General features: G+C 38.1%; 1 protein-coding gene across 2 annotated transcripts in view; it reads left to right on the top strand.

Moving 5' to 3' along the window:
- The window catches only part of LOC145675713 (nuclear hormone receptor E75-like), a 228627-nt gene that overhangs the window by 119179 nt on the left and 84474 nt on the right, over positions 1-24974 (top strand). The window contains exon 1 of one of the 2 annotated variants that reach the window (XM_081746329.1): positions 8997-9816. The exons of the other annotated variant lie outside the window; for it this stretch is intronic. Coding sequence (XP_081602455.1) covers positions 9711-9816 — 106 coding nt within the window. The 5' untranslated portion in view covers positions 8997-9710. Of the gene's footprint in view, positions 1-8996; positions 9817-24974 lie in introns of those variants that run through there. 2 annotated transcript variants of the gene reach the window in all.

The raw sequence follows: 24974 nt of genomic DNA, 5'->3' as shown, positions 1-24974 counted from the left end.
TAGGGTAAGAACCAAACCGTTTTATAGTTCCTACAGTCTTTTCCAGATTACCACCCCTTCGATAAAATTACTTTGAAGTACCTAGGTATATCGAATCAACGCTCTCGATTTGTATACCAGACAAGCAAACGAACATTCATGCATTTTTATATATACACAATAAATCATGTAACACTAAGAGTTTTGGGGATCCAGTTTTGGGGTGAACTAGTGTCGCCCCACGGAATTCGAGAAATTTCCGTCTCGAAAACGAGACAAGAACTGTCATTTTTTTTTCTCTCGTCCTGTCTCGAATTTAAAATGACAGTTCTCGTTTCGAGTCTGGCTTCGTGGGCAACACTAACACATCCATACAAGGTCATATTTCATACAGGGGCGGATCCAGGGGGGACGATTGGGGTACTCGCCCCCCCTCCTCAGAAGAGGAAACTTTCGTATTTTATATATAAATAAAACCCATCCCAGAGTTTGGAGCTCTTAAAAGTAGCTCTAAGTAGCAGTATTAGTACAACCCACCGCCGCCCCCAGAAGTCCGTTCTGGATCCGCCCCCTGATTTGATACATATGTTTTTATCAGCCTTTCCATCAATTCTATGTCAATATCGGGTCAAAAGATTTTGTTCATTTCTTTATAAATCATTCTTCGCTTTAGCTATTCTGGACTTTGTACCTTGTTCCCAATATATATATATATATATATATATATATATATATATATATATATATATATATATATAAAGACAATAATTGCAAAGATATGATTCTTTGATGTTGGAAATTGCATGTTCTGGCTGTCATACTGAATTCTAATGTACCGATGCCCTCAGAGGGACCACCAGTCTTGCTACCACCAGTTGATAATTATTGTGGACGTGAAAGCCAATAATTTTAACTTCAGAATCATGGATTTAGATACACCGTTCGGAAAATATCTTGCATATGCAGTATAATACAAATTGAATTCTGCTCTTGTCTTAGAAGGGTGAGCAATTTAACTAATTTCGCACAAAATACAGTAGATTTTGCTGTTTTTCACCTATCAAATAGATGACTTTTTTTTTTTTTTTTTTGAGCTAACTTCGATTTGGAATAGCACCACATACCTCCCACGCCAAAGGTAAGCAGTCTATTTCTGAGCTACAATTTCGTTCTTAAAATTGCTATAGGGGAGCGAGTAAGAGGAGGTCTGTGACTGTTCGCAGTGACGTTGCCAGTATTCATGTGTCAAGGCTTGTTTTCGGTGCATCTATAATGACAATTTAATTACTGGTGTAAGACAGAGTGACCGTGGTTGGTGACACTAGTACCAAAGTAGGGACTGTCTCGTCCCAACGCATGTAGTAAGACAATTTAGATACCATCTCTTGTTGGTCCTGCTATAGAATTAATTAATGTGAATTAAATTCTAAACATGTATTATAACTACAAGAGCAAATCATCTTTTTTGTGTGATCAGATCACGTGAAAACGGTTAAACTATTTGAAATCAGTTTTTGGATATAGTCATCAACTACGTCTAACTGGATTTCTATCGTGGTACTTTGATTAAAATATATTTTCTATGGGGAAGCAAGGATTACAATTTATGAAAAAAAATTGAGTATTTCTCGAACCCGTCTCGTCAGAAAGATGAAACTCGGTACATAAACTCCGCATTAAAAGTAAATGCGTGTCTCTTTTACAAACCAAAACCATTCGGCGTGACAGCCTTTGGTGGGCTTGAACCGCTGCAACGCCATCTGTTACTGATTGGTTGAACTATGTACTGAACTGAATGCCATTTAACAATAGAATGACAGAATGATGGTTCCTTTCTGTATTTTGTTGTCTAAATCTTCTCTGTATGATTTACAGGGGACTTTAATTCTGTGAACGAAAAAGAGCATTCTACTTTCTGACGAACAGTAAAGGACGCCATTTTGCTTACGAGTAATGCGGATGCGTAAAGTCTTGTTGTGTTCAATTGTCTGCTAGGCATGACATTATATGCTTTTCTCTTTCCGAAAAACAAAACCGGACGATAGTATCTCTATTGGTTCTCGAGTTATTCAATTTTTTTTTATTCATACATTTTCATCTGGACACACTGTATGATCGAAAACGACCAATATGAGTGTGCAATGAATAGTTTTTCGAAGTTGCGGAGATGAATAGTTTGAGTCCAAGTTCAGCCCTTATCGACTTGGGGGGAGGGGGGATTAGAAGGGGGACATTACAAATTTTTATCACTACTCTTTCGTTGAAATACGGTTCATGAGGGCGGGTGAATTTCAAATACTTCCTATAAACGCATTCTCCCCGTATGAAGAACGAGTATTTCCAATAGTAACCTATAGATATCTACTCAATTTACACGATGGGACATTCACAAATATCTTTAACTGGAGCTCCTTCGTGGCTAAGCGGTTAGCGTAAGCGCCTTTGGTGTGGGAGACCCGGGTTCGGTTCCCGGCGGAGCTCATGTGGTTCGGATTCCAGTTTAATCAGGAGGTCCACGTCTCACATAGCCTCGCTGCTGAACGGGACGTTAAACTGAAAATCAACTCAACTCAACAAATATCTTTAACCGAATTACACATGAAAACTAAATTTTGGAACATGAATTCTTATTTTGAAGAATATAATCACAATATGAAATTTATTCTGTTGTTGAACCTACGTAAAAAAAAAAAAAAAAAAAGAAAAAAAGAAAGAAAAGAAAAAAGTATTGAAAATGTTTCGTAAAGCAAAGAGGAGTGGAATGGAATGCAGTGTGCTGATGGTGCATAGTGGTGCGTCAGTGTTGCGTAGTAGCCTGACTTCATTATTTGTACAGCACCCAGTAAAGAAGAAAAACAAACACTTGTTACTTCATTGACGTTAATATAGGTCGTTTTTCAAAGGGCCACTCTTGACTCGGAAACAATCAGAAAGAACGTTCATATTTAGTTTTGGAGATCGTAGTGACTGACAAAGCGAAACGTGTATTTATGGTTCTCTCTGGTGAATTGTGTGGTGCATTGAGTAATTATTCATACAATGATTGCTGTTACAGCAAAGGTAAGTAACAGTTTTTTTTTTTAATTTCCTGAACTGGTGGATGATGGGTACTGAGCAGCGATCTCAAACTTTGCGAGCCCTGTTGTGACCAATTGTATTAGAGATCGAGATCGAGCTATAGTGCTGCCAAAATGTCTTGAGCCGTGGCAAAATTGCCAACTAAAGCTCACCCTCGACACATCCACGTGTTGAGCCAATAGGGGTTCAGCTGTTGCTAAGCGAGAGACCCTTAGCGAAAGGGGGTGAAATTCCTTCAGCCGATAGCAGCGCTTGGTACGGAAGACTAGGTGTCAAGTCGATGTGGTATATCTATAGTGCTACTGTTATTAAGCTTAGCGAGCTCGAGGTCGAACTAGTGCAGCTCTGAGCTAATGTGAGCCTGACTGAAATTAGTGAGCTCGATCACGAGCCAGTGTCAGCCTCTTTGAGGATTTAACGAGTCCGATCCCAATGAGGTTAATGAGCACGACAAAATGAAACATTTCTCATCTCGTCCCAAAAACGAGATGAGAATTACATTTTTTAAAATTCGATTTGAGTCGAGGAACATGACAATTATCGTGTTGCTCTCCAGAAGAGAAAATTCTCGCGTCTCATAAGCAGGGGCTCACCTACGGGGAGGGGGGATTCATAGGGTCCGAATCCCTCCCCAAAACTTCCTAACTCAACATACATTTGAACACATCTTAATAAAACTTTACTTGTTTAACAGGGAAATGATTGATGTAGCATGAAAATTTGATCTTACACTTCGTCTGTACTCTTTCTCTTATAAAAAGAATCTAGTTCTGTAATCTACTTCTGAAAATATAGGTGGAAATATTTTACAATTACTTATTGGGTACATTATAATAACCATTCAATACTACATACACGTAGTGATGTGTAGTATTGGACCCACACCCCCACAGCTTGAACTCCCCCAAGAAAAATTTCTGGGTGTGCACCTGCTCGTGAGCAACACTGCTTCACCCAAATCTTTGATGTCAAAACCTGTTTTAGCCAACTAGATAGGGGGGGGCTAAGGGGGCCTGGTCCCCCTAAACTTTTCGTGGCCCCTCCAGACCTCAATACAAAAAAAAAACACAATTTAGATATTTGTAAGAGATTTTTGATGACTTGTCCCGCCCCTAACATATTCATGCCCCCTCCCAAACATCTGTGACTAGTTTCGGGCCTGTTCATAGTATAAAAACTATAAATAGACAATCTTTCCGTTTAACGTGTCATTGTTATGTCCGTTAGGCTAAGGGAGATTATGAATAAAATAAGTGAATGATCATGAAAGAATTTGTGGAATGAGAATGTGGAAGGAAACGGGAGTACCTCGACAAAAATTATTAATGGATAAAGTGGTTGTACCAATCTAATGAAGAGCATTTATCAGTGTTGCAAGATTAGCAAGTTATTACATAGTGTACTCCAATAATAAATATGGTTTGAATGTTGTTATATCACACCATTGATGAACTCTCTCGACACGACACGAAAGTGTACTGATAACTTCTAGATTAACTTTTAAAAAAGCATCAGGGCGTAAATTTTGTACAGTCACGAACATTAATAAATGGAGGCTGAAGCCATTATTTCTTATGGCTCCAACCTCCATTTATTAATGTTCGTGACTGTACCTAGTTTACACAACGAAAGTAAAACAAGAAAAGCTTTCGAAAAATCGAAACGAAACGAGACTTCTACAAAATTTACGAAACGAGTCAAGAAAAACTTCATTGAAAACACTACATAAGATTTTTTTTTTTTTAAGTCAAAGTTAGCTAATTTAGGTTTTACTGTAATGCACTCATTTTTTTCTTGCTGTCTTTGCTGAAGACATATTTGACCGGCCTTGTTTAAATATAATTGTTATTTGAGGCTAAGGAGAGAGATGAGAACAAAAGATCCTTTATTAAACGTGCTGAGATCTTAAAAGAAAGAAAAAAAAGTTTAAATTTCTTCTACGCGCTCTGAATCGGGTCACACCTGCCGCGGAGAAGAAAAATAAGGATGAATTTTGTGCAACATTTTTCAAGTGATATCTGTGTACTTTTTTAACTTTTTTTTAATGTAGAGGTCTCGACAACAAAAAAAAGTTGCTTCCTTTGACTCTCAAAGGTTCAAGGTTTGATTCTCACTGGTATCAAAAACATCCATAGGTTTTAGTTGTTTTTTTTTCGTTGCGTCGTTGTTCATGGTGATGCCCAGTAGCGTACGTAGGAATTTATTTCGGGAGGGGTCCAAAGTAAATATGAGGGTATTTTATATTAAAATTTCTAAAATTGCCCATAAAATTATGCTAAATTTACACAGAAGTTGAAATTTCGGGGGGATCCAGGCCCCCAGGACCCACCCCTTGTGTACGTCCCTGTGATGCCCACTATGCACGCCGGTCCTGGTGTTGGGGGCTGAGAGGGACCCGTTCCCCTGAAGTATTTGTATCAAAAATTGTCATTGATGACTCGTTAGATGACATGTGACAAATCTCAATGTCCCTCTTCCCAAAGTTATACAGAAATCGACGTCGCTTGCGTTTATCCAAACAATAGCGGTGTTCAATAAAACTGAGTTCCTAATATTGAACTTCGGGAGTGTTAATTTACCAAGTTATCGGTTACTCGAGACCGTTCGAGGATTTGAAATTATCGGAGTGTCGAATATTATCGAAGTTTCGAGTATTATCGAAAGTCTGAATATTATCAAAGTTTTGGGGGCATTTAAAAGTTCTATTATTTTCGAAATTTCGGATAATTTTGAAAATTTGATTATTACAGAAATTTCGGGTATACTCATTTCTGGTGTTATCGAAATTTCGAGGATTATCCAAACTTTCTATATTACTGTGATATTTCGGTTATTGTCACAGTATAACGAAACTTCATTCGTGGAGTATTCAAAAGTTTTCGAATGTCACCACATTTTGTCAACCATTATTTCATTTTTTGAAATGGTTTTAGACGACCCGCCTCTTATTCGCAAGGCTAATAAAGGCCAAAAATATATACATGTCCGACTGACATTCGAATCAAGGACTTCTAGCTTCCTAGTGCAGAAAGCTAATTCCCTTTGCTAGCAAAGTCGGCATAAAATCTTAAGTGCCAGTAACAAAGCGGAATTTAATAATATGTAAGGTATGATGCAAGAAAAAATGTGTTTATTAATGCTTGATATTTTACCTGTAATTTGAAAGGTTTAGAATTTATCAGTGTAGCTCCATAGGAGAGGGGGAATGAATGCTAGGTGTTAACATGGCTTTCCAAAAAAAAAAAAAAAAAAAAAAAAATAGATGGTTGAGATTCAAACCTGCATCTGTCCATTACTTCAAATGAAATTTGCTCTTGAATAAAAGCGAATTTTTGAATTTTGTTTCCGTAATAGACAGATAGAGAGATTATCTCGATACAGCTCGTTAATGGAATCAATTCGTAAACATCTTAACGTCTAATGGAGACTATCTACATCCCATTCGTATTATTTTCTTTTATCCTGGATTGTTATGCAACCCCGAGAACAACTAATCAATGTGGGTTGCAGCATTTCACAGGAAAAATACGGAGTTTTTCTTTAGAAATTAATTGACCAGAGACAAAATAGCTATATTCGTTATTGTGTGTGTGTTTTAGTATAGCGTCTCATTCAACAAACCAATCAATCTAGTTGTTTGTCTATGATTGACAAATAAAAAAAAAATAGTGTAATTCCTCTTTACTGTCCTCCTCAGAGTTTATTTTATTTATTTTCATAAATTGATTCATATCAACAAGTAGATAGTTTTTAATCCTTCATTTATTTTTCCTTTTCAAAACATTAGGATTAGAAATTAGATTCCTGGGCTTTTAGCATCAATGGGCATCTTAGCCCGTCACACATATAGGGAATGACGTCCCTCAGCGATCACACTGCGCGGGGAGTTGGAGAAGAAGAAAAAATGGAGAAGGAAGGAAGCGACCTGGGAGCATTTGCCTGGTGTGAATGAGGAAAATCCAGGGAAAAAACCTCACTCAGGATGGTTAGCCTGAAAAAAAAACTGTTACACCGTTCCGACAGAGTGTCCCTGTCGAGAATCGAACGCATTTTTAAAAGGATAAATTCAATGATCGTATTCGATTGATGAAACTTACACGATTTCTTGACCCAGGACCGGATCTGGGGGGGGGGGGGGGTATTTCGGGGCATATGCCCCGGGGCGCAGCTGGTTGAGAGTATGTAGGGAGCGCCATTTCGATGCAAAATTGGGAGAAATTAGGGCAGATATACGTCTTTGCACCGGGCGCAATGTTTCAAAGATCCGGTCCTGTGTTGACCAAGCTTAGTCTGCTGGTCGACCTTCACAGCTTACTTTGCGCATGAAACATTATGGTGTGCAGGCCTTTGGTTCACAACGTATGGGATTAGACTATCAAAGTTGGGGTTACGATCGACGTTAAATTTTCCCAAAAGAAATTGTTATTTAGGAGAAAAAATACGACACAAAAGCTGGTTATTGAACATTAATGAGAGATTTAACGCAATAACAATTAGACGGTTGGTTATCGATGTCCTAAATGCAGTATATACTCCGGGATACCCATCCCCTTCCTCCAAGGGCTTGAACACAAACCCAAAAATTACCATTTTCCCCAAATTTATAGTTCTCCTCGTAATTTACCATTCTTCCCCGCAAATTTACAATTCTCCCTCTAAAATTGCCATTTTCTCCTAAATTTGCCATCCTTCCCTCAAAAATTACCATCTTCTCCTAAATATACCATCCTTCCCTCAAAAATTACCATCTTCTCCTAAATTTACCATTCTTCTCTCCGAAATTACCATCTTATCCTTAATTTACTATTCTTCCCTCCAAAAATTACCAATTTCTCGTACTTCTACTATCCCTCCCGCAAAAATTACCATTTTCTCCTAAATTTACCATCTCTTCCTCAAAAATTATAATCTTCTCCTAAATTTACCATTCTTCCTTCCAAAATTACAATTTTCTCCTAAATTTACTATTCTTCCCTCGAAAATTACCATTTTTCCTAAATTTACCATTCTTCCCTAAAAAAAAAAAAAAATACAATTTTCTCCTAAATTTACCATTCTTCTATCCAAAATAACTTTCTCGTAAATTTACCATTTTCCCCTCCAAATTCACTAATTTCACCCCCAATTTATGATTCTGGCCATCCCAAATGTTTCATTCTCCAGTTTGTTTGTACTATTTTCAATGGAGAAAATGTCCCCTGAAATAATCTCATAAGCGCAACTTTCGCCCCAAAACCCGCTTATGAGATCAATAAAAGGGGCGGGGTACTGCAGCAGTGAAACTTATTATCTTTAATTGTTGATACTAACCCTTCAATGGGTACCTTCACAGATGTGCTAAATACATTCTTTTACTCATTATAACCATGGCAAAGAGATCACTGAACTCTTATTTATCGATGCAGAAAACTGCTTATCAATCCAATTGTTTTTTTGAATATGCCTAATTGTTTGGTTTGTTATCAATGTCATCTCCCTGAATCAAATATTGTCCTCAACAATCACTGCTTTACAACAATACATTTGTGATCCAGTTGTATTACATAGTAGATCGAGCAAAAGTGAATGAACTTTGGTTATAATAGTTGGTTATTATAGTTTCACTTTGCTCGACTTTTTTTTATTTCTGGAAGGGAGGGGAAGAAAGAGGAATGTGAAGGGGTAAGTTTACCCAATGTTACATACAGTAAACGGTGATTTCTCGAAATAATAGCAGTAAAAAAAAAATCTCTCTTACTTTAGCAAAGAGTCCGTCCATTGTTTACATGGGACATAGATTTTCTCTTTATTTCGTTTCGTACCTGTCAGGTTTCAAGTGAAAGTCTTTCCCCCTTCCCTTCCCCCACCGCCTAAACGCCCCCGACTGGTGAGTAAAAGTGAAGTTGTTGACCCCATCTGCAGGGAACTCAGTTAGTAGGTCAGCAGGAGAGCTCTGCGCGGATCGCGAGGCCGTCCTAACAAACATTCGCTCACTAGCTACAGAAGAGGCGCGCTATAGCTGCGTAGCAGCCCGACAGTGTTTTGTTTTTCTACAAAAAGCGATTTTGTACGTGTGGTTGGTTTGGTTTGGATTACTTGTTGTGCTCGCTCGCGTTTTGTTTCTGTTTGGTGTCAAAGAGTTTTTGGAGGTAATTTTTCAGTGGTGTAATCAGCCCGTCCACGGACTTTGGAATTGTTGACATTTCTAGCAGTATTGTCCTTATCATCGTTGTTCGTGTTGATGGTGGTGTTTTTTTTTTCCTGAGATCGCGTTGACAAACAAAACAACAGCATGTTGAAAAGTTTTTTCAAATCTCCGATCCGGAAAAGAACAGAACTGTGGTGTGTCGTTTGATAATGAATAACATGTTCTAGCTAATTAAGTGATTGTTATACACATTTTTGTAATATTTTGGAGGATTTTTCTCCCGTTGTGGTTTGAGGACCAATATTTGGAGGTACGGAGTGCTCAAAGTTTTGTAAAAGTTCGGTCTGGAGGAAGAAAAAAAGGCGTGTTTGTTATAATAAGACTTGCTTGGGAAAACTTACAAGTTTTTTTGTAGTGGATTTTTAGTGTGAAAAAAAAAATTACATAGGTGCTGTTTGTGTGGACTTAATTATATCCAACGGTGCTTATTTCTGATCTCTTCAAAATTGTTCCTGAAGGCAAAAAAATGACTGTCAAAGACTATATTAATAAACCAGAAGCCACAGGAGGCATAGATTTAGACCCTTTTCTTTCCCAAGATAGCGAAAATCTCCTAGGCAGGGTGCTAGCAGGTAAGAATTCTGCATTAGTTTTCTCTGACATTAAACGTTATTTTGTGCTAATTTTTATTTGCATGTTGAATGCATTTTGCTTGCTAGTTTCCACTGTGTGGAATGAAAGTGATACACGTATCGGAAATCGAACTCATAACCACATATACCAAAAGGATAAAACTCTAATCGCTCAGTTATAAACTAGAAAAACTGCTGCTGGATGTTAAGTGTTATTTCCAGGACAAAATGGGCACAAATATAGTATAGCCAACTCATCGCGAATTAGTTATTTAAATGAAAGGTATTGTATACCACTTAAGATTTGGTTTAGTTTTGTTATACTACTACTTTTTTCAAATATATATTCTTGCCTCAAAATGTGCAACTGTCCTGTTAAACAACACCCAATTTAAATGTATCAATTTGAGAATTAACACCAATAGACCATTCTCAAATTTAGTTCATTTGTCTCTCTCTCAAAAAAAAAAAAAAAAAAAAAAAAAACTGACCCATAACGTAAAATTGTGCTAGCATGCTAACATTCAAATGCAATGACAGATATTTTACTATAATGAGGAAATTTAATGACACTGTATAATCTTCTGTAAAGTTTAAAAAAAAAAATAGTAGTTTAGATATTGGCCAATTTAAATTTTGGTAATGCATTTAAGCTATTGTATCATATGTAAGCATGTATATTAGAAACAAAAGGATAAGGATTTTAAAAAAAAAAAAGTGCCCGAAGTTCAGAAAAATATGCTTAATATTTTTTTTTAAATTACTAACCCAAAACAAGCGACTTTTCTTTTTGATTCACAAAAGCTAATTAGCTGCTATTTAGCGCATTTTAAGAATAAGTTAACACTGAATGCATGGCTATTGTTGTTTTTAACAATTGACTGCATTGTGAACAAATGAGTACGCATATCACAGCTAATGTGCATATGAAGAACACATTCTTTTAGCAAGCATCAGTTGAACTTGTTAATAAAAAATAGCACAAAAAAAAAAAATAAATAAAAGTCACGCATTCATTACACACCAATGAGCAATGTATAGTGTCGTCTGTCTTTTCCGTTAGACAGTTGCATTTCTTCTGTTAGCGGAGTAAGTGACCCAGCAGAAGCCAATGAAAGACAGCGATTTCAGACTTGCGCATGCGTACTGATTTAGTTCGCGGAACAAGAGTGCAATGCATGTAATAAAAATAATACTGTGGTGTAAGTAACCTACCTACTCTGTAAAAAATAGAATGCTAATGTGTGAAACGTTTTTTTAGAATCAACAATTTAAAAGGACGAATTCTTTCAATCTATAAATAATAATCAAAACTTTTCAGTATTTTGTTTCGGTGTAATTTTACTGTACGGATCCACAGATTGTAAAATGTACGGAAAAAATTGGGGAAGTCTTTAATTTCTCCATTTTATATCAAGAACAGAACCCAGCGAACCCCTGCGGAGCTTCTAACCCGTTTCTACTACTGCTGCTACTCCTACTCCCACTACTATTACTTATACTATGGATCCGTATAGTAAAACTACACGCTAGTTTCTATTATTATATATTAAACTATGGAGTAAAGAAATTTTCAAATTTACTTTGACGGGAGACTGATTTCTTTGTTGGTCTGATCTTATATTCCCCTCCCCTCTTTCTGTTCATCAAATTTTGCTACTGGTAAAAGCGCCCATTAGGAGGGGCAAGGTGGGGCGCTCGCCCCCCCCCTTGAAGAAATTGTACTTCGGAATATCGAAAACTCAACCGAATTTTTAGAATAGTTACAGCAAAATTTGAAACTATATTTGAAATGTCGCTTATACTTGCTCCCCCTTGGAAACCACGACATGGGCGCCCTTGGCTACTGGTGTTATTAAAAATAAAATACAGCACTAACAATAACTGAAGTTAAACAGATTAAACTGTCCTGTAGCTATATAATACAAAATCATTTCAATCTGTGAGTGTCGTAAATATACAAATCTAAAAAACGTTTAAGAGTTAGAGGTTGCATAAACGTCTAGGCGACAAGTATTTAGATAATCTTACACCTGCTGTGGACGCTATGGTAGCGATCCAGGCTTTGTAACGTAACTAGTTAGGGACCTGTCAGAATTTAGAAGTGATAGTAAGTAAACTCTGTATTAGAAACCCAGGAGGAATGAAATCGGGATAATAGAAAAAAAAGTTTATCTGTAACGCAGGGGTGTATTTCAAATTTCCGTGCCATTGTGATCGCAATTAATTTTAATAAGAGTGCTTGAGCTTCCTTCCATTGTGAGAGTAGTTAATCATTATAGGAGCCATCCCCGCTGGCCTAGTGACTTTGGTAAACGGCATCCCGGGTTCGATTCCCAGTAGAAGACCAATGAAAGCACAGTGGCAATTCGGATTCGACCGGAAATTATAAAGCCACGTCTTGTATTGCCTCAGTTCAGAAAACTGACGCTAAACTTTAATAAATAAACGATAACGGGGTTTAGCAATTCTTCAATCACTTAACTTGACAAGAAAAATATACAAAAATATCATGTTAGCTGTATATTGAGAATTTATATTTTGGTTATGCTCAGTTCAGGTCCGTAGCTAGGGGTGGCCAGGAGGGCTGAACTCCCATTTGCGACTACTTTCAGCTTCATTGAAACTTCCAGTTCATTACACACACACACACACACACACACACACACATATATATATATATATATATATATATATATATATATATATATATATATATATATATATATATATATATATATATATATATATATATATATATATATGTAACAATTCTTAAGTTGTTTACTTTTAGTACGAATCAGCTAAAAAAAAATATTGTGATACCCACGGCAGATTATATCACCTGGATAGTATATTTTTTACCCGTTCGACAAAATGACTGACTGTTTCTCCAATAACGGAAAAGAATAAAGGAAATAAGCGAAGTTAAATCAGTTGCACAGAAAGTTTGAAATTAAACCTAATATTTGCTGTTTTATTAAGAAATTTATTCGTTTGAATATATAACTTTGTTAAGATATTAGGTAGAAAAACATGCTTAACATGCCATTTGCCCTCTAATGTATTTCTAAAACACACCTTTCAGCACACACACACACCCAAAAAAAAACTGTTAAGAGAAACAGGCTACTCAGTTAACTGGGCAATCCTTATGAGATAGTCATAGTTCTTGCTCAGTTCGCGATCTTAAGTCAATGACGTCACAATTGAGTTGAAATCATTATGTTTGTGCAGCGAGGAACACATTTACCTACAGGATCTATTTCACCGAAATAAAATATTTTCAAAGTACTAAATAATTGCGCACAGGAAGAATATTAGTATCATTGTTTGGTGTCCAGAAATTAAAAAAAAAAAAAAAGTGAACAGAAGCACCCTCAAGCCCCTTCACTAAGTTTACCACGACTTTTCTGAATTTCCGTGAATAACTTGAAAGATAATGAAGGATAAAAATTGTAAAAAAAATGTGAGCGATTTAGTAGCATCTGCAAAAATGCTCTTACGTACATTAATTAAGGAGTTTGATGCAGTTGGAGTTGGAGAAAACGTTGAAAATTTAAGTAGTGCTTATTTTCTTACATGAAACAATGTAATATTCAGCATTTTATTCCTATATTGAATTGAAATGTTACCAGGAGGCTAAACAAACATGGCAAAAGCCACAAATGCGTTTGATACAAAAAAGGGCGTAAACTCCCCAATTATTGTTTGCAAGATCTTTCGTATCTTCTGATATATAAAATTGAAAGTGGCTATGTTTGTGACTTGATAACTCTTGAACCACCCGGCCGATCTCTTATCAGATTTTCAACATAGATGAGGTTCAGGCCAAGGGCGCCAATTTCTCTGTAAATTTCGGGGGGGGGGGGCACTCAGACGCAGGAGGTATATATATGAGCATGTTAAGACAAATTGCATTCAAATTATGCCAAATATTGTATATTCATATATACACGAGGGGGGCCCACATGAGCTTTGGGCCCCCCGTCCCCCCAGGATCGACGCCCTTAGTTCAGGCCTAGGATGGTTTTTATCATTTCACTTTGACGGTACAACTTAGGGGAGGAGAGGTCGAACTGGGCGATATATATATAAGTAAAATGATCGAAAATGACCAATATTAGTGTCGAGTTCATAGTTTTTGGGATCACTGAGACGAACATTGAAACTTCCAATGCCGTTTAAATCCAAATTCAGACCCCATTGCCATTTATGTCCAAAATGGGACGTATTTTGCCCGTGCGAAGAGCGGACAATCTGCTAGTATTGTATAAATTTGTATATCAAACGATTGTGACAGCAGAAACTTCAGTGCCCACATTTCTGATCTATAGGAAAAGGTTTAGAGAACATGACTGGCTTATTTAACCGCTTTTTGTGGATACTACCTGCTTTATTTGCTACATTTCTGGTACCTTTCATTCTCTCAGCAGAAGTCGAAAAAAGTGAGTCGGAATGAGCCGTAAGAATACTTATGTAAAGTTGATGTTGAATGTACTACTAAAAGTCATTGTAACTATCGTAGGAAGAATGAAATAATAATAATAATAATAAACTACATACTTGCAGGCCCGCAACCAGCCACAGAGGTTTGAGAGGGTCATGAATATGGTAGGGGGGAGGCCAAGTCGCCAAAAATTATCTTACAAATATCTAATGTTTTTTGAATTAATAATAGAAATTTGTATTGAGGCTTGGGGGCCACGAAAAGTTTAGGGGGCCAGGCCCCCTAGCCCCCTCTAGTTGCGGGCCTGCATACTTGAAAAAGCATAATCTACAGTTTATTCGGTAATACCTGGCCACCCACCCTCTTTTGAGAAGCCTGTGTTCTGATTGGTAGGTAAAATTCAACCAAAGAAACACGAATTGTCTTTTAGCCAATGGAGAGTTTTCGTTTTAACTAAAGCATATGTATAATATGTGTGTTTGTATTCTATGCTCGTACATTTTAATGCTTAATGATGGATGAATTGACAGTACGAAACATATCATACCATCTCCATCTTAAGACCAAAATATGACTTTTTAAGAAGGGTGGGTGATTTTGTTCTTATAAGGCTGTACCTTCTCTGTCGAATCACTCTTTACTTTCACACATTGACTTTCTGCCTGACACTCGTGTCTAACTTTCAAACACAATCGTACATTTGGAATTTAGACAGAGAACAGTGTTTTAATTGTGAGCAGATTCTACTAGTAACTAGTCAATAAAATCATCTTTTATAGCCATTATAAGAGGTCTAGAAACTAGAAACAAATATACTGAATTAGATTAGTTAGAATGTGAAAGACATCCTTACGTGATACAGGACTGGCGTACTTTGACGCAGTTTGGGTTGCATAACAAGCAGGCGTTCAGCACAAAATTTTGTCATAATCACTGTCAACCAGTTTAAGGCCAATTAATTATTTTCCAAGCAGAATTGTGAGTTAGAGATTATACAAGTTTAATTAAATCATAAGATTGTTTTTTGCGTGATGGTCCAGGGTTCGATTGCCAGTGGATCTCTGGATCTCTTCCTTCTACGGAACCTGTGCGTAGGGCTGTAAAAGTGATAAATAATTCAGAATTTAATTAGACACTTTTGTGAAGCAATCAGTTCCTTTGTTAACTAAATATTTTGGCGTTTGAAGTGTCTATACTTAAAAAATAAAAAAAAAATCCTTTTATATTTTAATACTAGAAACTGTTGCATTGTACCTATTGGCCATTTTTCTTTTTTTTTTAACTTCATGTCGATTCTCTTACTTTTTTTTTTTTAACGGAAGTTCTGTATGAAGAACGGTGCTCTCTAAATGTCCGATTTCGATTTCTCAACTGATCGTTGTAACTGAAGTTTCATTTGATAAATTACACGCTACTTTCTGGGATGGTACCTTCAATATATATCTACTTTCTTTTTCCTAACATATTATAGAATAAAATGTGTGTCTTGAATTGGTGTTTCACACTTCGACACTAACATTGGAATAATATAAATTAAGTAACTATTGTTAAGTGATCTCTAAAAGAACCGGTCATAACTCTATTTTTAAACGTACCGTCCCACTATTCGTCTAGTGGAATTGAATGACGGCTGGCCATGAAATCGATCAGCCACTTGAGGAGACGAGGACGCTAAGCTTTATCCTAAGTCTTCTCAGTAAGCAAAATCCCACGGATCTGCTATATAGAAATAATGAGATTTTTTTCCCATTAACGTCTCACAGTAAAGACGAACGGAGATTTCTCATGACAGTTTCTTCACCGGAACAGTCTTCTATGGCAACAGTTGTAAGCACAAGGGGGGGGGGGGGCGATCGCTTCTCCCAGAAGACTTATTTTATATATAAATAAAACCCATCCCAGAGTTCGGAGCTCACAAAAGTAGCTCTAAGTAGCAGTATTACAACCCACCGCCCCGCGTAGAAGACCGTCCTGGATCCGCCCCTGGGAAGCACAGTAAACGGAAGAGGCAATTTGTCTGTACAGGTAATACTTGTTTGTTGTCTTAACACCGAGAATCGAAACCTGGTTTTCCCGCACTGAAGACAGCGACGCGAACCGTTCATCTAGAATAGATCTTCTCTGAACAGGTAAGAAGGAAAAAATGCAACCCGCGACAGTCATAGACAGAAAGTGAAAACCATCTTCGGATCCACATAGAGTTGGTTGTCCTTGGATGGTTTTATACAAATTGTTGAGAGGGTTCAATAATTGGCCAACAAATAATTGAGCCAGGCTTTTGGTATTATGGAGTGTATCCGTTTTTTTTTTTTCTGTTACCCCATTCGCCTGGGCGCCAATCGAGTCAATTTTCGTGGCCATGGATGTCGAAAGCGAGCAACAATGCAGTTGTGTTTGATAAAGACGGGAGTCGAAAATGAGGCCAGCGTTTGAGAGGGCAATGCACTGCGGCCCCCATTCCACACTTTTACTTCTCGCAGATATCCAAACGATTTTACTCTCGCCTAGGGTGTAAGTGCCCCACAAACATCAGTTTCACTTTTTAACATTCCGTGCTTAGCATAGGGGAAAATGTAGGTCATCGCGGCACCCGGCGAGAGATTAGGACATTGCTCCTCAGTCGACAGAAGTTTTTCCAGAGCGGATTTTTGTTGGTAGCAATAAAAGAAAAAAACTCACCAAGCCTTTACGCGAGCCTTGGTTTGTGGCGCTGATGTAAGCGCTCACTGCCATTGGAACAATGATATGGAAAGGAGGTCAATCGAGACCTGGGTAGAGGCTAGTTCGTTCACCTCGTGACGTCATTCTCCCAAGTCAGAATCTCGTTGCAGCGAATTGGGGCAAGAATGATAGGCGCTCCGTGCAAGAAGAACACATTGACAAGCGAACAGAGGATGGAGTTAGGTACTTTATGCATAACGTTGTGTGTTTGCGGACGGCCTCGGTTGTTCGCGTGCTGAGCCGGGTTCAATGCTCTCGCGTCCTGAAAGTGGGTTATTCTCTCCCCCTCTTTCTCAGTATAACACAACACAACACACGTACGTACCCGACCACTTCACTTTCGACTCGTTTCGATTCGAAGGATTCGTTTTCGCTCGCTTTGATTGGGTAAGGAAGGCTTCAGGGGAAAAGCCATTCAGTGTGTGACGGTATGAAAGGCGAAGGTCGTTATTGATTTCCTCGAAAAAATAGGAAAACAACAAAAAAAGGGTCTCTTTCATAATCATATATTGTCACACTTTGCAATCATAGACAAAAAAAAAAAAAAAAAAAATAGATTTGTTAAAAATTGTTATTTTGTGAGTGTGTCTTCGATACCATGATTGATGATGAGACAAAAAGTTGTGGAGAAAATTGTATGCAAGTAGTGTCTTCACTACTGATCTAGTTGTGGCAGCCTCTACCCTAAACACTAAGACAAGTTGAGGCTAGGGAGGGGCAGGCAGGCAAGATAAGTTTTGAAGGGCTAACTTGTGATTTCACCCTATAGGTGCAGCTCATTCACACAAATTAAAAGTTTCAGGGCGCCTAAAGGTGGTCGCAAGGAATCAATGATTTTCCCTGACCACCCTTTATAGTTATGTGATTTAAGTTACGGTCTGCCGAAGTTCAACACCACAGAAACAAACGAACTTTAGCAAATTATTCTCTTTTCCATTTTTCCTATAAAACAAAACTCAACTCTACAAATCAACATCGGTTAGTGTCCGTGGGTTTTGTCGGGCACTCCCCTTTCCTCCCACATTCACATTCTACTAATTGTTCTGTCATCATTCACTTGCCTGTAATTATTTGTCTCCCTTAGCCTAAAGGGCATAATTGTAGGACGTTAAACTGATTAACGACTTTATAAAGGTCTATGGCTGGCCAGAAGGCTTTTTGTTAGGTTAGATATCCTGAAGTAGGCTCAGAACATGGTTCACATCCCAGTTATTTCCGACTTTTTTTTTTTTTTAAATATACATAAGAGCGTCCTATCTCTTAATTAACGTGAATCTCCAATTGCCTTAACTTCGGCTACTTATCTTTGGAAAAATAACAGACATAATTTTATAATACTTCTAATTGACTAGTTAATTTACGCCTAATCTAATATTATGCTAATGGATATCATACAAACTATAGATGCACATGTTGTGTCTGGAGGGAAATATAGCTTCTGCTATCTTCCTTATTAACTTTCCTTTGAACAGAATACAGTTATAAACAGATTCAACTTTTTTCCCCCATCATAATGATGTGTAGGCTGATAGAAATGAGAGAGTCTGAAATTAAAACTCTGCTACGAAGTCCCCGATGATGACCAATCGGCAATTTAAAATTGAGAAGTGAAGTCATCACGCCCATTGATCGTCTTTTTTTTATTGGGCTCCCCAGTTCTCCTCATAACGTTGAGGGAACACAACACTATTAGCACCTGTATTTACCATTTAAGTACCCCAACACTACTTACTCGACTTAAGTGATCTCACGGGAATCAAGTTAGGGCGTTGGCTTTAGAGAGACAAGATTATCCAATCCAGATTAAATCCACGAACGTCGTTAAGGGTACATTGGGAAGAGACTTGTCAGCCATGGTTTATATAAAAGGAAGGAAAACAATATGATATCGGTTTATTTAGGGAAATCTAGAAGACGGCTGGAGCATGAACTGTGGATTTTCCCGAGGTTTTCCGTTTTCCCTCTCATACCATAAGAAGCATCCCTTGTTGGCATTCGTACTCTCATCGTCTCTCTATTTCTCCTGTCACTATTATTATTGTGCTGCCAAAATGCCTTGAGCCGTGGCAAAAATGCGAACTAAAGCTCACACCCTCACACACCCACGCATTGAGCCAATAAGGGTTCAGGTGTTGCTAAGCGAGAGAAAGCGAGTGGAATTCCTTCAGCCAATAGCAGCGCTTGCAACGAAAGACTAGGGATCAAGTCAATGTGGCATATTTACCCATCCTTGCTACCCCATCCTTCATATAGTAGAATTCAAGGGAAAATCCCGTTTAGCTTCAGTTAGGATTTTCAGATTGCTAAGCAAATGACGCTATCCAGCCAGCTATTACCACTGGGTTGGTAAACCTGTAAGAAAAATGACCTTTTGGTATGCCACAAAGAGGTATTCGTAATCTGAGGGCTGTGAATAATAGCAATCTTTCATGGGGTGCCTTAGAACACATTTTGAATGAGTGTACTGTCTTTGGAAAGGTTTACTGTGTACAGTTATGCCTTATCTTGTTTACGGAAAATTGGCTATATTGAGTATAAAGACATTCTTACATGCATTTTCTTTCAAAATTTTTGTTCCTGTATATATGGCGTTGTTAAGTGACAGCTCAGCCTCCTTGAGGAAATTCTACCTACGAGCGTGCCTCTATGATTCCAAGTGATCTGAGTGTAACGGGACCACCAGGTTACTAAACAGACCGTTTCTTGAACAATATCATCGTATCAGAATTATTGCTTAAGACGCTTTGCTTTCCTCGCTGCTCACGTGGGTATGCTGGGAATTCCATTTTAGTTTTAGTCTTTTTTTTTTTTTTTTTCTTGCCAGTAGCTGTATGGATTACTTTCTCCTTTCGACTTTCCCCGTCTGCGATTCGCTCCATCACATAACAGCAGTGAAAGTAATGGGTGAGGAGAGATAGGCTTTCACCCTTCCCTTGCAGAGATCTCGAAGCGAGATACACAGTTCTTCTGGCGTTGAAGCTAACTCAAGCTTGCAAGGAAAGGATTGTTTTCCCATTGTACTGTCCTTACTGCAAATCTTCGCCTTGCAACACGCTTTTACTCATTGGTTCCTATCAAGGGCGCTGATTTCTCCGTAAATTTGGGGAAGCCATTCAGATGCAGAAGGTATATATATGAGGATTTTAAGACAAATTGCATTCAAATTATGCCAAATCTTGTATATTCATAAATACAATAGGGGGCCCACATGAGCTTAGGCCCCAGGATCGGCGCCCTTGGTTCCTATAAGATAACTACTGTTTCTTCTGCTTTTGACTGTTCCCAAATTTTAATAAAACTGAGACTTCAGAGCTTCAGAGTCCGAATCAAGTGGCCGGCCATTCTGCTATTTCCTCAGTTCCACCGCGTGAATGCAAGATTGGTAACTTCAAATATAAGCTCTGGATGGCGACTTCTTTTCATGCCCTTCCCTAATGTTAATCAGCATTTAAATTGTGTCTGAAAGATGGCTAAATCAATTAATACATAAATTCACTGTACAGTCAGTTTATCATTTGGCCAAAAGTATCGTCTAAAACAGAAAAAGTTGTTAAGTTGACTAGTTCGTCTCTGTGACATTGGCATCTCCCTAATTTCAGTTACATTGGAACCATGTAGACAGAGAAAGGTACCGCGGTGGCTCAGTGGTAGAGCTTTCATTTCTGGTGCATGGGGTCCTTGGTTCGATTCCAGGTCGCGCCAAGTGGACTTAGTGGATGGACAAATACCATATGCGTGGTTTTTCCCGTTTCTTCCCAGTTTATTCATTCCACCATTCCATTCGATTCTCATCAACACGGTCTCCTTTAGCCTAGCTGGCATAACCGTGAGACAGAAAACGAAGATTTTTCCTTAATAAAAGTCAATATATGAATTCTTCTGTTTATTAATATACTGGTTGTCTTTTTCTTATTATAAAAAGTTATGTGGCGCTTATGGGTAATTAAATCATTAACTAGCATTATAAAGGTAAATTACTGTTGGTTTTTGAGTTGAGTAGTTTGTAGAAGCCAACAGAGAGATGTCTAGCGTTCCTTCTTTGTATCAATGCACGACTTTTAGAAGAAACGGCTGGGAAAATAAAAGATGAATGGAGTGAGCGACCGGCTTTAGGTTGAGTGGTTCTTATTATGTTGTCATCACGCATTATTCTTAGTATACCTCTTCCCCTGATACGTTGTGGATATGTTTAAAGAAAGAATCAGAGGAACTAGGGGCGGAGAAGGAATATTGTCCAAATCCAAAACTGAAGAGGTGTTTACCTAGCACAGATTACAGAAAGAAGAGAGAGCTGATTTCGAAAATCTTAATTCGTGCTTTTGTTTTCTTTTTCCTTGAGGCCACCTGCTGAAGTGTTTGCCATATACTTAAAAAAAAGAATGTTACGTAAGAGGAGGAAAATGTCTTGTTTCTGTACTCAAGAAATGACGATTTAAAAATGTTACCTTGGTACGTGTAATTCTGCAGTAATGGCGTCCCAAGGAGGCTGCGGTTGCTCAGTGCTAAAGTGTTTATCTCTGGTGTGTGAGGTCTCGGATTCGATTCCATCTCTCGCAAAGTGAGACTTGTGGTGGACAAATACTGTGTGCGTGGGTTTTCTCCAGGTTCTCTCTCTTTTTTCGTTCCACAATTTCTGTCACTATTATCATCATCGTCTTCCTTAGCCTCGAAACATAATCATCGGGCAATAAACAAACAAACAAACAAAAGCTTTTTGGACCAGAGATGCCTATTTTGCAATTGAGGTTGTGTGAGCTCAGGCTTCACGCTCAGTGATCTTAGTGAGGTTCAGGCTAGGCGAAAAAAAATCAAATCTTTGAGCTTAACGTCCCACTGTTATTCCCTTTAGGCTAAGACAGACGATTATGAAAGCTAATTAATGATGATGGAAAAATTGATGGAATGATAAAATGGGAGGAAACTCCGAGAAGACCCACGAGCACGATGTTGTCTACCACAAAATTACTTGATCGGGTATCGAACCAGGGACCCTACCCACCAGAGGTAAGTGTTCCACCACTGAGCCACCGTGCCCCCGATTCAGGTTAGGTAATACCTGCACTTGTTCGAGCTTGGGCTCAAGACGAGCTTTGGCTCGTTAGTCACGTATAGAGCCCTCACTCACACAGGCTCGTGCTTATGAGCTGAAAGCCGATTAAGCCCGAGAGCGGGCTTCCAAGTTTCGAGATCTCTGATTTAAAAAAAAAAAAAAAAAAACACCTCGTAGTAACCTCATTAAATGTAAGTTCCAAGTAGAATAAATGCCTCGTACCCTTCCTCCTCGTTATTACGTATTATAATGTGCATCGCAGCTGAATTCTTTCTTTATGTACGTATGTCGTTATTGTGAAAGTGAGTTGAGGCCGATGGAAGCAACTAGTTTCTCAACGCGCTGAGTTAGAAAGAGAAGCAATGTGTTTCTGTTACATAAAAATAGAGGTCATCACAAAGGAATGACTAGATGTTTAGTTTTTCTTGGGTTATTCGTGTTCTAAAGAGGCAATAATAGCTTGTTTAATACAGTGGCGTACGCAAGGGGAAATTTGAGGTTTCAACCCCTTTTTGAACAATATATGGAAAAATAAACTTACTATATATATATCACGCGTGTCCTAAAATAATATGAGATTGAGTGTTAGAAGTCTCCCCCCCCCCCCCGCTTGAAGAAATTCTGCGTACGCTACTTGTTTAATATGAAACGTGCCGGAAGCTTTACAATTCAAATGTGCTTTGAATAATGCGTTTTCAGCTTCAGGAGTTACATTGTAGAAGTTAGTCAACCAGATCAACATCGTTGTAAGGATGGTTGCATACCAGACACTGTTTATTCTTATGTTTCTTGTTGTAGTACAGGGTGGTAAAGAGGACATTTTATTTCTGGAAATTCTTTCAGTTTTAACATCCAACGATTATGTCTTGTGGGCTGAGGGAAACAGATGACTACGGCAAAGTGAATGATAATCTAAGAATTCGACAGCTTAATGTTATAAGGAACGTATCTGCAAAAAGTTAGTTTTTCAGAATCGCGAAAATAAATTGTTTTTTCCGTATTTGATTTTAGGCAGTTTTTGATAATCCAAAATGCCTTTTCTTTGACCAACTATATTTTAAATGAAAGTTTGACTTATAATTATTTGGCAGAAAGAAACATTCGACCTTTGATAATGTCAGAAATGTTCGTATGTCAAAAAAAAAAAAAAAAAGTAGATACGTTCCTTTGACACTAAGTCATCGAATTAGTGGAAAGAGGTTGTAGAAGGAAACAGAGGCACCCGAACCAACAGACATGTTATTTATGAAAATGATAATGTATCAAAAATATCACTGCGCTGATTTCAGAAAAGGAATCTGTAATTTTCTGGTTTCATGTGCAAAATCTAAGTTTTTTTAAAACCGCTGTAACCGCGTGGATACTGACGCGGTCCAATGTGTGATTTAACCATAAAGCAGAAGCAAGTGCCTGTAAATGGTAGTGGCTGATTTATCACCGGTTTTGAACCGGAATTCTATTACGGAATGTTGTCGAGTTCTGATGTCTACTTCAGTGTCCATTACCTGTGCTGGGAACAATAGGAGATCACAATTGTTACCATTTTGAAGCTAAAGGATCAAAATACGTTCACCTAAAATTTCGTCCTTATATTACAGCTAATAAAAATATTATATCAATCTGTGCAAAACTTATTGAACCCCCTTGTAAAACTGATTTTTTCTTTTGTTTGTGAATAGACTAGTACATGAGCATCTCTTTATTTTCCCCCAAAACGTAAGTGTTGCAAAGTAATAACTATAGATATAACGGAATGTGCCTTTTTGCATGAAGTTTAGCCACACCAACGAGGGTTTACTAAGAAATTAGCTTTCTCTCTTAGTAATGGAGAGGTCTTTGGTTCAAATTCCGGTGTCGATCATACTGACAAAAGTTTCTTCAGAGTTGTCTTAACAGTCTCATCTGACAAATGCCAAGGTAGAGTTTGTCCTGTTCTCGGTTAAATATTTCCAGTATTTCTTTGACAACGCAATGGCCAGCCAAATGGCCAAGATTCAGCTAGATGTTGCGTCCTGAGTATATTGTTTTTTTTTTCTTCGCCATCATTTCTGGCTGTTTTAACTAGAGTACGCTACCTTGTAACCAAGTATCCCCTAATTTTCTTACGAAAAATGATACCTTTAACCTCTTCAATGATTTATTCAGGGTAATGAATAATTTATTTTATTACCCCTTCAGCAGTTGTACGCGGGGTAATGAAAGTGAATTTAAGAAGCATGAAAGGAGAAGTTTCTTGAATGCTTCAATGACCTCACAATGATATACTTTGCTTGTGCTTCTTTCCCTCCGCCCCCTCCCTTCGATGGATGGCCATTTTAGATTTCCATTTATTTAAGAGAGCAGTTGTGGAAATCATAATGTTACGTCATTCGTGTGTGTTTGAGGTCCGTCCGATCCGAATGGTAATAGCAGCTTATAATTACTCAAGTCAAGATAATGGGAGTCTAGTGTAACCTCAAAAGCAGAGGGCAACGAACTAACCTCGTCTTTCCTCTCCCTGACCTCATTCGCTCCATACGAGAAGACGTAGGCTTTTCGTCGTGCGTCTGTGCGGTGGCGCTGTGGAAGAGGCTAGGTGCCCATGGTATTGGTGGCCCATATTCCGGCTGGTGACTCTTCCCAGCACGAGGCAATGTCCTATCCTCCGACAGAGGGCGGTTGGCCTAGTTCTATTCCTGCGGCAGTGGTGCCAACTAGGGTTGAGCCTTCTACAAATAAAAGTGAAATTTCCTTAGATTGTGGTCTAGTAGGATTCAGGATGCTCTGTAGAGAAAAATTATCCGCATTTAAGTAAAAGTAAAAATTACTCAATCCCGTAGTGAACAGAGATGATGGAGCTATACTCTTGTCAACACATCGACTTCCACTGGCATTCTTAAATGGCTACGTAGACCGAATTTCTCTTTCTCTTAATAGAGATAGCGTCCCAACTCCCTC

This window comes from Thermobia domestica, chromosome 18, assembly GCF_964235325.1.
Source record: "Thermobia domestica chromosome 18, izTheDome1.hap1.1, whole genome shotgun sequence".
NCBI classification, from domain to species: Eukaryota; Metazoa; Arthropoda; class Insecta; order Zygentoma; family Lepismatidae; genus Thermobia; species Thermobia domestica.
This window is presented reverse-complemented; position numbering and strand designations above follow the sequence as displayed.